Here is a 17,702-nt window from a genome sequence, read left to right on the forward strand (position 1 = left end):
TGGCTCATAAATAGTTCTCTTCGTAAAAATTTGAATTACATGGTGTCACCGTGCATGTAACCCACTAGATCGAAGTTGAACCATGGTAAAGCTAATCTTTGTTTCTAGCTTGTTTTTTATTCCTGCGTGACTTTGTCTTTGGGGTTAATAGGAATCAGCAAGATACCATTTATAGGGGTTAGATTAAACTGAACACTTTGGATTAGTATAAACTCACTACAATGTGGAAAGAGCTGAAAATTTAATCCAGTAGGAGCTGAGATTAGTTGATCAGGTTTTTGAGATAAAAATCTAAAAACACAAGTTTTCCTGTCTCCGTTTCATAGCTCTCCAGTCCATATTTCAGTTTGGTGCAACAGTAGAGATCTGCTCAGCTTCTGCACTAGGATTTGCAAGCTCTGGAGAGGAGCTTTCTTCTTCATGTGAGTCGGAGACGGCATGTGAATAGCTCGAATTACTAATTTGATTGTGTGAGGCCTCAGCATTGGCTTCATCTCGGCGGTATATACTGGCATCGATGTTCATGTCATTAGTTTGGTCCCTTCTGAAAGTATAAGAATTTTCATCTTTCCTGTCGTAATATTTTAACCAGGAAATGAGCCTCTGCGAAATGGGCCGGTCACGATCGATATTTCTCATCTCATGCCAATTTTCGTAGAAGAACGTGGCTAAAAATATTAGAACGGCGCAAGTTGAAGCAACTCCGGTGATGAGAAATAGTCCCCAAAAGCTCAGAAAGGTGAGGCCGTTAGAGCTGACAATACTACCTTGATTTTGACAAGCATTTTGATCCCCAAACCACTTCCTCTCAATCTCTAGTATGTCATCTCCATCGGTTACATTTAGTATTCCCCTTGAGATATTAGGGACCAGAGGGGAGCCTTTAGGGAAAACCTGTGGAAGTGAGAGAAGTGAGAAGAGTTAGGCATACCAACTAATGAGGAATTCTTATGACTCAAGGGCGGCATAATGATACGAATGCTAGAGATGTTAGCATGCTTATTGATGAAATTGAGCTTGAGCACTCAAAAACTGCATGCAAATATGCTTATTGACTTCTGAAAACAACGGAATCTTTATTGTTAGAAGTTTATACTATCAAATTAACTATGTTATATTTCTTATATTTCTTTTCTTGAATTCATAAAGCTTTCGGATTTCAAATTGAGATTTTATGGATTAAATATCTAGTTTCCAATAAAGATTTAACATGTTTACCTTTGGATGAGAGGGTGGGAACTTTATAATAATTACTCTTATTAGAAAGTTTCAATTCCCTGTCTAGAATTTTTTGGGTTTTCAAAGTGCATCCAAATACCGTCCTTTTCTTTAAACAAAATGAAAACATAGTTTTCCCCTCATGGAACATGCTAGTTTCCATACGCACATATATGCATGCGCGCGTGTGTATGCATGTATGTATGTATGTATAAAAATGCTGGATCAATGGTATGAGAACTATATAGGTGCATTGCAAGAGTTTGTTTTGCCAAAATTGCTGATATTAAGTATTTGATCTCTATATATAGAGACGTTGCACCGATAATGAAGATTAGGATAGTAAAACTCACAAATCCAAACCCTGCAGTTTTATAAATTGGTCCAACCATGGCGTAAGCAGTGCAATGTTGTGCAAGAAATTGCTTGATATAAGGGACTTCATGGACAATTGCAGCGACACCACCATTCTTGCTTCCTTTTGAGAGGGCCTCAACATATTCTTCAGGAGTGTCATAGGCCCTGATCCTCGATTCATCAAAGTGGAGTTCCTTCAAGAGATCCTCAACAAAGGAACCCCTGCTATAGCCGATATAGTCTCCATTCCTGAGGAGATCTCGTACATCAGTTACAGTTGGTTTAAGCTGTTGTACAGTAAGCATTGATGCTAAGCTAGCAGTGTAACTTGATGTAAGCACCAGCACAACAAACACCCATATGATTACCACAAGCTTAGATAAGATGTTCTCCACCCTCTCTCCTGCAATATATAAATTAATTATAAGCTTTCTAATGGAAAGTTCAGAAGTTGTGTATATCTAATTATCCAATAGCATACTTGAGTGTTTAGTCTCTGTGAAAGTTATAAGCTTGCAACATCCATTAAGGGATCATGAATCACTGTTTGGCCTTTTTTCCTCCCACCATATGCAGTGCCTTTTGTGAACTCTACGAATTTTAAAATCATCTCCGGCAATTACCATCTAAGTTATCTTAGCCTTCTTGAACAAAATTTAGGTTTCAAATTAAGTATGCTACTTTTGAATCTTTTCATTGTTGCATTTTGCTTATAACAGTACTGGATTGAAACAGGCTGAGTTATAAATGATATTTAAAAGATTGAAAATTATGAAAACAATTATCACGAAACATTAAGAGTACAGTGATTATGGAAGAGATAGAACAACAACATACAAAACTAATGATAATTTTAGTTTACGAAGTCTGTTAAGTGATATCAATCTTTTACAGAATAGTTCTGATTTGTTTTTTGAGAAAAAAAATTAAAGTATTTCCAATAAAGCAGGAAGAAAACAAACGATATATCAACTATACAATATGAAGTACTTGAAATACAAACCATAATATGAAATAGTTACACTAAATGCTACTAGATTTCTTTTTCCGGAAAAAGCATATCCTCGAGTAGTTTCAATACGTTTTTTCAGTTTTACAAGAATACTTACTTATGTATAATTTATATATTGTTCATTTTATTCTTTCTTTTTGTATTGTTTATAAAACAAACTGCTGTCGCCTACAATATGTTTTAGCGGGGTTAAACATTGGTAAAGGTCTGTTTCAGCATCTCAATTTTGTTAGTATAATCTTTAAGAGGTATTGTGCAGATCAGCTTATTAGATGGATACACAAATCATTTTCCCATCGTAAGTGCAAATTGCTTATATTCATGTTGCTTGGCACATCCAATCATGATACTTAAGCATTAATGGGAGATTTTGGGGTTGAAGACAATATTTACGCAACTGTGAGCAAAGACCAGTGTAGAGAAGGAGAAGTAGAAGACAGTTCCAAGCTGATGGGAAACTGGACCCCTGAACTCCGTGTTGATCCTATGCTCCATCACCCAAATAACAAAGCCTGTGAAGACAAAGAAGGCAAAGCTCCCCAGCCAGAGACTCATACTCAGTGGCCTTAAGAAAATCCATGCGTTCTTGTTTGTGTTGTCTTTGACCCGCACGATCATTGACACCCCTGATGCAGTGTACGGCAATGTGAAATCCGCATACAAAGATCTGTTGAATCTGATTGTTACATCCCCCACCAAAGCATCGTACTTCTGTTACCTCAAGAGGAGAAAAGATAATAAAAAATACTTCATTAGTTAAGAGGAGAAAAGGTAGTTCAGATTTGAATTTTTTACTTGCCAAATTCTTCGAACTCCAAGTTTAAATTCAAGAAAGAACAGGTTGCATGGCATTCAATGATGCGGTAGGTGTCACATGATGAAATATTCTGCTTCAGTTATCTAAGGAGGCAATTATTAGATCGAAAACGGAAAACTGAAGACTATCAGAACCAAGCATTAATTCAAACAGTAATTTTCAACCCACTACCACTCGATCACTCCAGGAGCTAAGAAAATGTTGAAGGATAAACTCAAGCATAGTCACATATTTTAAGGCCGCCTTAAATGAGAAGTTGAAGGGGCAAGCACATGTCACGAAGTGTTTTAAAATTCAGACGTTTAGAGTTTCCAGACGTTTCGAGTTTCCCATAAAAGGTTATGACTGTTTATGTAACCAAGGGTCAGACTTTAATGCTGACGTTTAGAATTCTGTTTTGCTTTTATTCTTGTACGAAACGTAAAAGTTTGCTTTGGTTTATAAGAAGACACTACGCCAAAAAAGTAAATTTCCGACTCTTATTTGCCGACGCTTATTCCAAGCGTCGGCAAAAATTTTTCCCCCGTCAACATTTGACGATGCTTAAAAGCGTCGGCTAATGACGACGCTTAAAAGCGTCGTCAAAGTTAATATGTAATTGACGACGCTTTTAACGACGCTTTTTAGCGTTGTTAAATAACGACGCTTTTAAGCATCGTTAAAAGCGTCGTCGGAAGCCAAAAAACCACCTCATTTTAGTCCCATATCGGCGGATCTGAAAAAAAAACTGTTTATATAACCAAACCCAACCACTCTGCATGGATGGAATGAAGGTACCAATCGGGAAGGTTGTTTATATTTCTCTTTGTGTTCTATCAGCACCATGGAATGGAGGAGAAGATGCAGGCAAATGGTAATTAGCGACGCTTTAAAGCGTCGGTAAAGAGCGACGCTTTAAAGCGTCGCTAAATTGTAATTAGCGACGCTTTTGAAAGCGTCGGAAAATATTTTTTCCACTGTAGCATAGGCGACGCTTTACCGACGCTTTGTAAAGCGTCGGGATGGTTTCTACCGACGCTTAAAAGCGTCGCTAATAGCCAAAAAAAGCGTCGCTAATGTTCAAGTTTCTTGTAGTAAGAGTTGTATTCTGTGGCTTATCAATACATAGAGAAGAAAGAAATATATGTTTTTGAGAATTAATAGTAAGAAAGATGTGTGAATCCACTCTTGTTCCTCCTCTTAAAGAAACAATCTCTGTGTATCAAATTGGTATCAGAGCCATGGTGAATCCCGGGAGTACATCATTGGGGCAGATGCAGCTGTCACGACTCACAAAGTCAAACTACGACAATTGGAGTATTCAGATGCGTGCATTACTTGGTGCACAAGATGCGTGGGAAGTAGTTGAGAATGGCTACACAGAGCTAGAAGCTACTGATAACATGATGGAAGTGTTTGCGAGTCGACATAGAAGATAAAGCTTTACTGTGGCACTTACGGCTCGGACACTTGCATTACGATGGCCTAAGAAAGTTAGCAAAGAAGAATATAGTCCACGGGCTACCAGACATGGACTACACCAGGAAATTCTACGAGGGATGTGTACTCGGCAAGCAAGCAAGGAACACTTTTCCAAAAGGTGCGGAATATCATGCAAGGCATCCTCTCGAGTTAGTACACACCGACATATGTGGCCCGATCACACCAAAGTCATTCAGTGAGAAGAAGTATTTTCTCACTTTCATTGACGACTTTACAAGGAAGACATGGGTTTATTTTCTAAAAGAAAAGTCTGAGGCACTTGAGGTATTCAAGAAATTCAAGGTGTTAGTGGAGAAGATGACCGGTCGTTATATCAAGGCCTTACGGTCAGATAGAGGCGGAGAGTATCTGTCAACTTCCTTCACAAGCTATTGCGAGGAACAAGGGATCAGGAGATTCTTGACCGCACCCTACTCACCTCAGCAAAATGGTGTGGCTGAGAGAAAAAATCGGACTATTCTCAACATGGTCCGATCAATGTTGAAGAGCAAAGACATGCCAAAAGAGTTTTGGGCAGAAGCGGTACAATGTGCTGTATATGTACAAAACCGGTGCCCACATGCAAAATTGGCGGATCAAACACCGCAGGAAGCCTGGAGTGGACAGAAACCCACTGTATCACACCTAAAAGTATTCGGTAGTGTAGCCTATGCGCACGTACCGGATCAAAGAAGAACCAAACTAAATGATAAGAGCAAGAAGTACGTGTTCATCGGGTATGACAAGAAGACAAAAGCTTTTAAATTGTTCGACCCCATTGTAAGGAAGGTGTGGTGAGCCGAGATGTGCAAATAAATGAAACAAAAGCATGGGATTGGAACAACCTAAAGAAGGTGACACAAGAGGAAGAAAAAGGAGGATTCTCAACTGCTGCACCAACAATCACACCGTCAAGACCTCCAATATCTGATGATGAAGAAGAACCAAGACAATCAAAGGTGCGAAGCCTGCAAGACCTGTATGAGTCAACAAGCAAAGTTCACTTGGTATGTCTTCTAGTCAATACCGAGGATATTACTTTTGAAGAAGCAATAAGAGATAAGAAATGTCAAGATGCGATGGATGAAGAAATAAGGGCTATCAAAAGAAATGAAACTTGGGACTTGGTGAAGCTACCAAAAGGATATCAGCCCATAGGAGTAAAATGGGTATATAAGAAAAAAATGAACGCCCAAGGTGAGATAGAAAGGTACAAGGCTCGGCTAGTTGCAAAGGGCTATAGGCAAAAGACGAGGATTGACTATGACGAAGTTTTTGCTCCAGTTGCAAGGATGGAAACAATCCGACTTCTTATATCCCAAGCGGCTCAATTCAAATGGCCAATCTATCAAATGGACGTAAAATCAACATTTTTAAATGGTGTACTTGAAGAGGAAGTATATATGGAACAGCCACCCGAATATATGAAAGCCGGGGAAGAAAAAAAGTGCTGAAGTTAAGGAAGGCACTATATGGGCTGAAGCGAGCGCCTCGAGCATGGAACACCCGAATCGACACCTACTTCAAGGAGAATGGGTTCATGCAGTGTCCCTACGAGCATGCATTATACGTAAAGAAAGAAAAAGATAACTTGTTGTTTGTTGCCCTTTACGTTGATGATCTTATATTCATGGGGAATAATGAGGAGATAATAAAAGATTTTAAAGAAGCCATGACTCGGGAGTTCGAGATGACAGATCTGCGGTTGATGAAGTACTTCCTTGGTCTTGAGATTAGACATGGAAAATCGGAAATATTTGTGTCACAAGAGGCGTATGCAAAAGACATTTTGAAGAAATACAAGATGGAAGAATGCAACCCGGTAGCAACCCCGATGGAACTTGGTTTGAAACTCTCTAAGTTTGAGGGAGGAGATCCAGTGGATGCAAACAAATACCGGAGTTTATTTGGAAGCCTACGGTATCTCACATGCACAAGGCCGGACATCGCATATAGCGTCGGCATAGTGAGCCGATTCATGGAGGAGCCAAAATACTCGCATCTGAAGGCTATCAAAAGGATTCTTCGATATATCCGAGGTACGGTGTCACTCGGGTTATTCTACTCAGAGACAAATGAATGCAAACTGGTGGGTTACTCCAACAGTGATTGGTGCGGAGATGTAGATGATCGAAAAAGCACATCAGGATATGTGTTCTATATGGGAGACATGGCTTTCACATGGCTCTCAAAGAAGCAACCAATAGTGACATTATCAACATATGAGGCGGAGTATGTGGCAGCATCTTGGTGTGTGTGCCACTCAATATGGCTAAGAAATCTTCTTCGCGAGCTAAAGCTCCAGCAACATGAGGCAACCAAAATCCGTGTCGACAATAAGTCGGCAATTGAGTTGGCAAAAAATCCGGTGCACCATGAAAGGAGCAAACATATAGATGTTCGCTTTTATTCCATCCGGGAGCATGTGAAGGAAGGCATTGTGCAATTGAGTCACATTGCGAGTTGTGACCAAGTGGCGGATATCTTTACAAAGCCGCTACCAAAAGAGTTATTCGAAAAATATAAGATGATGATTGGAATGAAGGATGGAAAATGTTTGAGTTTAAGGGAGGAATTTGTTAAAGGATAAACTCAAGCATAGTCACATATTTTAAGGCAGTCTTAAATGAGAAGTTGAAGGGGCAAGCACAGATCACGATGTGTTTTAAAATTCAGACGTTTAGAGTTTCCATACGTTTCGAGTTTTCCATAAAAGGTTATGACTGTTTATGTAACCAAGGGTCAGACTTTAATGCTGACGTTTAGAATTCTGTTTTGCTTTTATTCTTGTACGAAACGTAAGAGTTTGCTTTGGTCTGTAAGAAGAGTTGTATTCTGTGGCTTATCAATACACAGAGAAGAAAGAAATATATGTTTTTGAGAATTAATAGTAAGAAAGGTATGTGAATCCACTCTTGTTCCTCCTCTTAAAGAAACAATCTCTGTGTATCAGAAAACATTCTTGTTTGAATAGTAGAAGACTATATATATCTTTTAATCAATGTCAACTTTGGAATGAAACATCGGAAACAATTTCAAAATATCAGTAGATAATTAAGCAAATAATACCAAAAAATGCCATAATATTCATTTTTTAAAAAGAAACGGTCAAATTCTATTTGTAACCTAGTTGCCATGTTTCCTTCTTTTCTAAGAAAAACGGTTAAAACGGACTACAATATTTTATCGATAATGAAATCAAATAGTTGTCATGTTTGCTTAGCTATTAGAGTAAAATGGCGATGAAGAGGAGTTGGAGGAGGAGGAGGGATACCTGAAGATAGACCTGGTCGACGAAATCATCGTAAGTCTTGGAACCTTGTCCTTGTGCATTGAGAGGGAGAGGGATGTACTCATGAGGTAGTGCGTGAGATAGTCTCTGTATTGCAGCCTCGAAGACATCGATGCAATACCCGCTTACTGTCGTTACATTCGTGGAAGGATTCCTTTCCACATTTACAAATTCGCGATTTTCGTCGCGTACGGGAACACCAATCCTCAGTTTCTTCCCACTTTCTGGCATTTCCCAACCCTTTGGTACTGCAGTCGATTCCCCCGGCCAGATCGCATGATGCAAATCAGTCGTCAAGGTGGAATACGATTTAGTTTTCCTCTGATTTAATTCTTTCGAGAATCCATATCGTGGCGTCCAAAACCCCACCCCTCTCCCTCCTCTTCCAACCACATTGATTATTTGGAATACGGAGGACCGGAGCTGCCCATCTACGAGATGGAAATCGCCACTGATACCTCTGAATCTGCTCTCCAGAATTGCCTCCAGAAGTTCCGGACCATTCATGGAAATTCCCACTGTTTCCAAAGCTGTCAACTTAGCAGCAGCCTGTGGCTTCTGAAATCTAGCATTCGCCACCCCGACCTTCTCCGCCGCCATGGCCACCGCCCAAACTGTATCGTAAGCCCGCAGTCCGAAGATGCTGGGCTCGGTTAGCTGATCACTGGGGTTGTCTTTCTGGAATCTCCTCTTCCATCTTCGCGTGAAGTCATCGAGCTCCCTCGACTTGGGCACGTATGACTTCACACCCAGGGCTCCCTGCATCGAATCAACGATGGAAGGATCGAGGGAATCCACGACGTTGGCTAGCCCATCCGTCATGATCCACACGTACCCTTCGCTCATCATTCCTGCCATCTTGGCCTCTGGAAATAGGCGAGAGCCCATAGGGGATGTCATGTGCACGACGAATACCCTGGTTTGCATGGTCGTTAACTTGTGGAGCTCTTCCATGATTTCATCATTTGTTGCTGATAGGGGGATCAAGCTTTGGTAGGAGATGCGGATGTCCATCCCTTGGAGAGCATCGATGAGGTACGGTATGATGCCCCTGCCGTAGTCGGTGTCCTCGTAGATGGGTACCACCTCCTTCCATCCATAGGCCTTGATGAGGGAGGCGATGCTGTTTACCTGACAAGAATCGTTTACTGTTGTCCTTACAAGGTATGGTGTGCGAGTGGAGGAGAGGGAAGGGCTTGTTGCTGAGAAGGAGACGATAGGGACATGACTCTTGTTGCCGAGATCAGAGACGAAAGCAGCCTGTGATGATTTTTGGGGACCTATGATGGCCTGCACCTCTCTGTTTTTAAGCAGCTCCAGGGCTGTGTTCATGCAGCGAAGTGGCAGATTTTATTTGAAAAATGAATGGTGGATTGAGGTGGATGGTGGAAATGACTGACAACAAATTGCCGATTCATCGACAGGAAACCAATCACATCAAAACATGACGCCTTTCTCGTTACAGGTAAATTTCTTGACTACTTTTTTTCTGAAATATTTGTATATATATATATATATATTATTTAAACTTGTAAATTGCCCTATTGGTAGTTCTTAAATTTTGTTTTGCATGATGTGTTGTAATGAAGGCATCAATCAATGCCAAAAGATAATTTTATCCAAAAATAAATAGATAACACGGCAAAAAAATGTGCTTGCGTATAGTAACACCTTCCTTTATTTTCCTAAGATTGTTATGAACCATATAATAATAGAAAGATTTCGCAGATGTGTGAACATCCAAGTAGTTTTAAAGGTGTTTTCCTTCATACGAGATCTATAGCTCTACATCATTTCACCTAGTCATGATGTTCTTTATGATGATCCATGTGGGTGCATCTAGTCTTATATTATTGTATGCTAGGGAGATCTTGGATACTTAACAACTCTTTTGAATAACGTCTTGTATTGTTACAAATAGTTTTAAAGCGGACTTGGTATATGACCTATGTGTGCCTAAGGAATACTGCAACATTGACCCTTTTAAGACCGACCATGGATTGACCATGATGTTTATGATTAGATTTGACTAGATTTATACCTTTAGTCTGCTAGCGAGAGTATCTCGATTTAAATAGAGAGAAAATGTGAGAATCGTGCAAGCATATATATTGTCCCACATCGATTGCATCGGTAAATTTTGGATATATATTTAAAAATAATAAATCTAAATAATATCTTCAAGCTAGTTTTTTGGATGCGAACCTAGCTAGTTGTTGCATTCTTCGATCTTCTTTTCTTTTTCTTTTCTTCCTTAATTGAAAAATAAGGTAACACTACAAGAAACTTGGACATTAGTGACGCTTTTTTTGGCTATTAGCGATGCCATCCCGATGCTTTACAAAGCGTCGGTAAAACGTCGCCTATGCTACAGTGGAAAAAATATTTTTCGACGCTTTCAAAAGCGTCGCTAATTCAATTTTAGCGACGCTTTTAAGCGTCGCTTTTTTCCGACGCTTTAAAGCGTCGTTCTTTACCGACGCTTTAAAGCGTCGCTAATTACCATTAGCCAATAAAATTACCATTGGCGGTCTGCATCTTCTCCTCCATTCCATGGTGCTGATGGAGCACAAAGAGAAATACAAACAACCTTTCCGATCGGTACCTTCATTCCATGCGTGCAGGGTTGTTGGGTTTGGCTATATAAACAGTTCTTTCGTTTTCAGATCCGCCGATGTGGGACTAAAATGAAGTGGTTTTTTGGCTTCCGACGATGCTTTTAACGACGCTTAAAAGCGTCGTTAGTTAACAAAGTGTCGTTGAAAGCGTCGTCAATTACATACTAATTTCGACGACGCTTTTAAGCGTCGTCATTAGCCGATGCTTTTAAAAAGCGTCGGCAAATGTTGACGAGAAATTTTTTTTGCCGACGCTTGGAATAAGCATCGGCAAATAAGAGTCGGAAATTTTCTTTTTTTGTGTATTATAACAACCCAGAACCTCTCGCCTGTGCATGCACTGAGAAGAAGGTGATGACCGGAGGAACCAAATCCTGTTGGCCTGGTATCAATTTTATCCCATCCGACCAACTGTCACAATTAGAAGAACACAATATGGTGGTTTCCTACCCTCCTTTTCTTATATATTTTAATTGTTAGATAATCACATGCGGCACTTCTCATGCAGTTTTGTATCTATCACGAGTGTCATCCTAGCCTGTAGAGAAAGGAATTTATATCTTTCCACATTAAACTCGTTTTCCCTGCTATACTTAGATACAAGATGCTAAGAGTGATATATGACCAGATAATTTGTTTCACTTTAAATTTATTTTTCCTATTTGAAAGGAAGGCAGAGAGCAGCAGATTATTAGCGCGCGATATACTGTTAATAACAGCTAATTACTACCTGCTGATGCAGCTCGCACAACATCGTTGTCGGAATCCACAGCGTGAACAACCAGCCTTGTGGTGGAGTTGCTGTGCTTGGAATAGAAATCCTCGATTGCCATGGAAATGCTTGTCCAGCCAGTCTTCCCGACCGATGTGCCCAAGTCGAGAACCACCCCAACATGGAAAGCATTCGTTGCTCTTGTGCTGATATTTTCTGCCGATGCAAGGAAAAAGCACAAGCAAAGGAAGAGAATGAACTTACTTGGTTTCTCCATCTGGAGCTGTATGGGTGTTTGCTGCAATGTCAGTTCCCGGCCAAGGATCCGTCTTATAGGAAATCGCAGGAGTAAGTTTCCCCGAAGGTGGGTCAGTTCGACAAAGCAAATAAAAATTGGAATAACTAGAGGAATCGTTTCTAAAGGTTCTGCTGAGATTGCCCATAGAGACGATACTCCAAGAATCCAGGCATCGTTTGCATCACGATTCTTTGGTTATGACGTACGTTTTGTTGCAATGCAGGGATGTATAGGTTTTTGGGCAATACGGCATAAGATGTCACTAATTAATGAATTGATTATTACGAGCTATTTGCTAGGAAAGTGCAAGGAGAAATACTGCGATCATTACAAGGCTCTAGAGGTTAAAGAAGTAATGAAGTATCTTGAAGTCGTTTTCAGCAGAGAGTCATGGAAAATCATCATCTGAAATCAGCCTGCAGCTTCTTATAACAAGCGAACGTAGGAGGGTCTTTCTCTGTCATACATCTTGTTCATTTAAGCTTAGATAGAAAAATCAGCAAATCACTTTTAAAGTTTTAATCAACTCTCTCGGAAAGTCCCCATCTCGGCAGATTAGTCTGCTCCTTTTGGGCTTTTATCGACCATCGCAATCTGCTAGCTAGCAAGCCGTTGCCATTCCTCAGCACATGGTTGATCCTAACTTCCTGAAATCCATATAGCTGGTCCAGGACATATCACGGGACAAACTATATGCATCGAACCTGTTACTTTCTTGGGAATCAACCGGCAGGTGCAGTGCTGGATATTGATAACTGCCACACCTCAAACCCATCACCTGGCCTGGCCATGTGACATGGCCGCATAAACCCTAGAACGGTACTTTAGAGATCATGCAAAATCTAGGATGAACAAATATCTAATAACTTAATAGCTAATAGCCAAATAATCCAATTAGACAAATCTATCATAATCAAACTAGTTCAATTATAGGATCTTCAAATGTATATTGGTATTAGAAAAATAAACTAACTCATAAATCTGATGCTCGAACTCTACGTCTAACCCTTCTGAAACTACGCATCCTGGGACTCTAAAAAAAGGAGGAAAGAGATGGTGTAAACTTTATAGTCTAATACTAATCCCACACACTCACACCAATATAAATATAATAAATTTAAAATAAAGATTAACTATAAACCATATCAAAATACAGGCAAAAATCATAAAATCTTATGCCGACATTCTAACATAGATCGATAAAATTCATGTAAATATGCATCCATAAATGTATGCCATCAAACATATAACCCATTCTAGAAAATATGTAAGATAGGTTTTATATTTTTAATCCTTTATTTTTATCTAGATTTCCGATCAACTATTATCTTTCTGATTTGGACTATTCATGGTCACGCTTCAGCCCATTGTGGCAAGCCAAAATATCCGTGCTTTGATTCGCGGTGGCAACCCAAGATAACTGTGCTTTGGCCCGCAGTAGCAAATCAGAATATCCGCGCTTCGACTCGCGGTGGAAAATTAGAATATCCGTACTTTGACCACCGCGCCCATAGTGGCAAACCAGAATATTCGCACTTCGGCCCGTGGTAGCAAAACAATGGGTTACGATTCGGCCCATGACTGGCAATCCATAACATGTCTAGTCTAAATCTCTTTGTTCATCAATCAAATCATTCAATTTCATTCATATTAGAAAAATATAATTTTACATTATATTTCATGTCCAAATTCTAAAATAATCAGCATTATATCCCAACAACCAAAACCATAATCCAAGCAAACATAATCATCGATAGCTGATATGTCTATATAATAAAGCAATATATATTTATATAACTATGTTAGAAATAAATCAACAATCATACGGTAAACTATGCAAATCCCAAATCATCAGCACATGTTACAAAATACATATTATCTATATAGGTGATTGTATATAGGACTTCTTACCTCTATTGATCTCAGACTCAAGTACAATGCATACCGATCTACTATTCGATCTACGACTCGGGGGAAAAGTGGTCTGCTCAACACCTTCCTACCCAAGCGTTCGTCCCCCCTACATGGTCAAGTCTTATTCTCAGCTTAATTACATTAACTATGGTTAATATTGAAGTATTACCGATAGATGAACAAATCATGTTGGCTTGAGACCTAAGGTTTGTAATACCAACTTGGGGTCCCTGGTCCCGCAATGCTAGCTAGCCTAGGACCTCTCCAAGGGTCAGCCCAAATCTATTAGACAATTTTGGACCCACCACTGGTCCACTAAAATATGTAGAGAGAGAATGAGTAGAGTGAGAAAGAGTGATAAAGAGAGAGAAATAGAGAGAGAGCAAGAGAGAGATAGGGAGAAAGCAAGATAGAGAGAACCTATGGTTCTCTTCTCAAACGAGAAGGAAACAGGGCTCTAGGCCCAGCCACCCCCCATGGTGTTGACTCCCGGCAACAACAGTAGTGATGACCCCGACGACAGCAACAGCCACAGCCCTCAATGATGGTGGCCGACCGAACAAGAAGGAATAAAAGAAGAAAAATAGGGAAAAGCCCCTTCTTGAAATTCGGTGATTAGCCGGCTTCAATCGGCCAACTACGGTAGTCTAGGGACTAGAAGAGGAAGGAGAAGAAGGTCTAGAGTTCGTTACCTCAACTCTAGTGAGGTATCGATGATAGCTTGATGAAAATTTCCAACGGAAAATCAAGAGAAATCTCAATGAAAATAGGCTCAAATTGGCGGCGAACTAGCATGATCAACAATGAGGCTCGAATGAGGGGTGAGGTTTGCTTAAATAGACATGGAGGCTAGGGTTTTCTAGTCTCCGACGGAGTCGAAGAGGAGTCGGAGTTGGTCTCCTCTTCCGACTCAAATAGGAGAACTTCGTTTCTTTTTTTTTTTGAGCTTTTTGCATGAATATCCTTCTAAAAATTCAAATTTGTGTGAATAACCTCTTAAATCGATATTTATTTCTGTACCTTCATAAAACATTATTTTTGCACAAATGCCCCAAATATAATGATTCTTCTAACACCGTTAATAAAAACCATATTTATTTTAATTAAAAATAAAATAAAATTTTGAAATTACTTTTTTATCCTCCATCGCGATCGTCTTATAAATGCTTCTTTTTGCACATCTACCTATTAAGGGTATTTATTTATTTTAATTTGACACCATTAATTTTTTAATGGTGTTAGATGACGTAGATACACATGCTAAAATAAGGATAAAAAAGGGAAGAATAACAAAATAAGTATTTTACGAGAGTATACATGCAAATATCATTTTTTGAAAGGTATTAATGCAAAATTTATTAAGGAAGGTATTCATGCAAAAAATTCATTTTCTTTTGTGGCTTTGATCTCGCGTTAATGGTGCTGGGCCATGGGCTGGCTAAAGGTCCGGGCCCTGACAATAATTATGATATCACCACTTCTTTGTTTAAAAGCATCCTGATGTGCGTTTGGATAAAGAAATGAAACAAGTTTGGAGTCCTATGATGTTAAGGTTGTTTCATCTCACATTCCAGTTTTGTCCCCTTCGTCTGATGCGAAGAGATAGAAACGAGGTGCAGGTGGTCCAGGTCAATCGACAAGTTCACTGTTCTCAGATTCAAGCACAAAAGGTCAGAAGTCCAGAAACAAAGTGACGAATCAGGCAAAGTCCAGCTCTGCTTACGAGGACAGGCTCGGGAAGATCCGCACGTGTTATCGTTGGCCTGGGCTCTTCGTTTTTGTGCTGATGATTGAATATAAAATCGATAAAAAAGAATCAGATTAGAGTGTTGTGGCTGCTGCTGATATTAATGTAACTAGATCTTGGTACATTCGTTGCATGCGATTATTTTTTTGGAGAACTTGCTTAGCGGTCCATTTATAGACCGGTCATTAACATTAAATCCCTATTGACCCGATCCGTGTTCGACCCGCCATAAACAGATTTAGGTTTGGCCTAAATAGGTTCGGGTTATAAACAGGTTGACCTATTTAACCTGTTTATTAATTGGGTCGGATATAGGTTTTAGATGTCTTGACCCATTTAACCCGTTTAATATGTGGAACCTTTAGATATTTTTTTAGCTGCTTTGAGATCCGTGACCGATGAATGACGTTGGATCGGTTGTTAAGAGATCAAACCGCTCGGCAGTCGGCATTTCCTTTTCGGCATTTCCGCTCCGCGATGGGGATTGGATTTGGGGAACGAACCCTAGAGGCCTAGCCGCTTAGATGCATTCTCCACTCCACGATGGGCCGATGGCCAATGGGGATCCATCTCTTCGACAACTCTGTGGCCTCGCTGGCAACTCCGACGACTCTGACGAGGACGAGTCCGAGTCCGACGACGGCAACGACGATCCCGTCGACTCCGGTAAGAAGGACCTCCAGTTCTTTTTTCTTTTTGCTAAAAGGGGACCTTCTGGTTCTGGCTCTCCCCCACCCCACCACTGTCCTCCCCTTTCCCCTCCACCCATCGTGTCCGCCCCTTTCATCGTCACCGATGCGACGCAAAATGGCGATCTGGCGGTGGTGCAGCACCGCACCCTTCCTGGAGGCCGCCACCTCCGGCCCCAGCGTCGCCATTCACGGCCGCGAGCGGCCCCTCCTGTCGGACCCTGGGCCAACCTCACCGGTTCCCTCTCCATCTTCGAGATCCTCCGCTCCCACGCTCGAATCCCTCCTCGCCGCCCTCAAGACCGTCTCCTCCCTCCTCGACCAGCAAATTAATGGCAGATCCCGAGTTCAATCTAAGCCCCCAGTCGATATCAAGGAGCAGGAGGAGGGTCTCAACTCTCAGTCATGGCATTTCTAGAGGCGGCAGAGAAAGAGGAGGGCAAACTGCAAACAAGTTAGTAGGTTACCTGTTTAACGGGTCGGGTTGGGTTAAACATAATCCCTGACCTGTTTATTAAACAGATTAAACGGGTCGGATCAGGTTACCCATTTAATAAACAGGTCAGGTTCATGTTGTAATTTTCTGACCTGTTTAGTAAACAAGTCGGGTTCAGGTTTATAATTTTTTGACCCGACCTGCATCTAACCCGACCTGTTTATGTCCAACCCAACCCGATTGCCACCCCTAACCGGTCCAAATATGGGACGAAAATGCCCCCGCCTCTCCCATTCCCACCAAAGAAGGAAAAGAAAAAGGCAACCGCCGGCCATGGCCTGCCCCCCTCTCCCGCCTGCCGCCAGCCACGGCCCGCCCCCTCCCGCGCCCGCTGCCCCTTCCGTGCTACCGGGAATGCCCCCACCCCCACGGTGGGGAGGTGACGAAGAAGAGGAACAGCTGGCCGGCCGTGGCCGCCGCAAGCGCCGCCAGCTGCGACTCGGCCCCCCCAGTGGCCCCCTCCTACGGCCGCCACCGTCCGGTCCCCTTTCGTCGCCGCTGGCCTCGCGGGAGGAGAAGGAAGAAGAAAGAAGGAGAAGGGAAGAAGAGAAGAAAAAAGAAAAGGAAAGGAAAAGAAAAAGAAAGAAAAAGAAAGAAAAAGAAGAAAAGAAAAGAAAATAAGAATAAAGTTAAATCATCTTGGAACACAGTTAAATAAGTTTGAGATACACTTAATCTAGCATGACATACAGTTAAATAAGCTTGGAACACAATTAAATAAGTTTGGAACACACTTATTCTAGCCTGGCACACAGTTAAATAAGCTTGGAACACAGTTAAATAAGTTTGGAATACATTTAATCTAGCATGGCACACAGTTAAATAAGCTTGGAACATAGTTAAATAAATTTGGAACACACTTATTTTAGCCTGGCACAGTTAAATAAGCTTGGAACACGGTTAAATAAGTTTGGAACACACTTATTCTAGCCTGGCACACAGTTAAATAAGCTTGGAACATAGTTAAATCATTCCGGAACACACTTAACCTAGCCTGACACACAGTTAAATAAGTTTGGAACACACTTATTCTAGCCCGGCACACAGTTAAATAAGTTTGGAGCACAGTTA

General features: G+C 40.9%; 1 protein-coding gene across 1 annotated transcript; it reads right to left on the reverse strand.

Moving 5' to 3' along the window:
* Window positions 1–342: 342 nt before the first annotated feature.
* Window positions 343–11,764, reverse strand: LOC103696042 (glutamate receptor 2.7-like). The gene is made up of 5 exons (XM_088714709.2): window positions 11,506–11,764; window positions 8,140–9,479; window positions 2,986–3,298; window positions 1,572–1,978; window positions 343–894 (listed from the first exon to the last, which is right to left on the reverse strand). Exons 1-5 carry the CDS (start codon window positions 11,762–11,764, stop codon window positions 343–345), a joined length of 2,871 nt encoding a protein of 956 aa, XP_088570835.2.
* Between the last annotated feature and the right edge of the window lie 5,938 nt (window positions 11,765–17,702).

The sequence above is a fragment of the Phoenix dactylifera genome, chromosome 2 (genome assembly GCF_051530095.1).
Source record: "Phoenix dactylifera cultivar Ajwa chromosome 2, Ajwa_hap1_PhDact_Kaust_v1.1, whole genome shotgun sequence".
Lineage (NCBI taxonomy): Eukaryota > Viridiplantae > Streptophyta > Magnoliopsida > Arecales > Arecaceae > Phoenix > Phoenix dactylifera.

Coding starts and splice junctions, on each gene's coding strand:
- LOC103696042 (XM_088714709.2), bottom strand. CDS start 11,764: ATGGAGAAACCAAGTAAGTTCATTCTCTTCCTTTGCTTGTGCTTTTTC. Junction 9,480..11,505: donor TGTGCGAGCTGCATCAGCAG/GTAGTAATTAGC, acceptor GCATGAACACAG/CCCTGGAGCTGCTTAAAAAC. Junction 1,979..2,985: donor TACACTGGTCTTTGCTCACA/GTTGCGTAAATA, acceptor TATATATTGCAG/GAGAGAGGGTGGAGAACATC.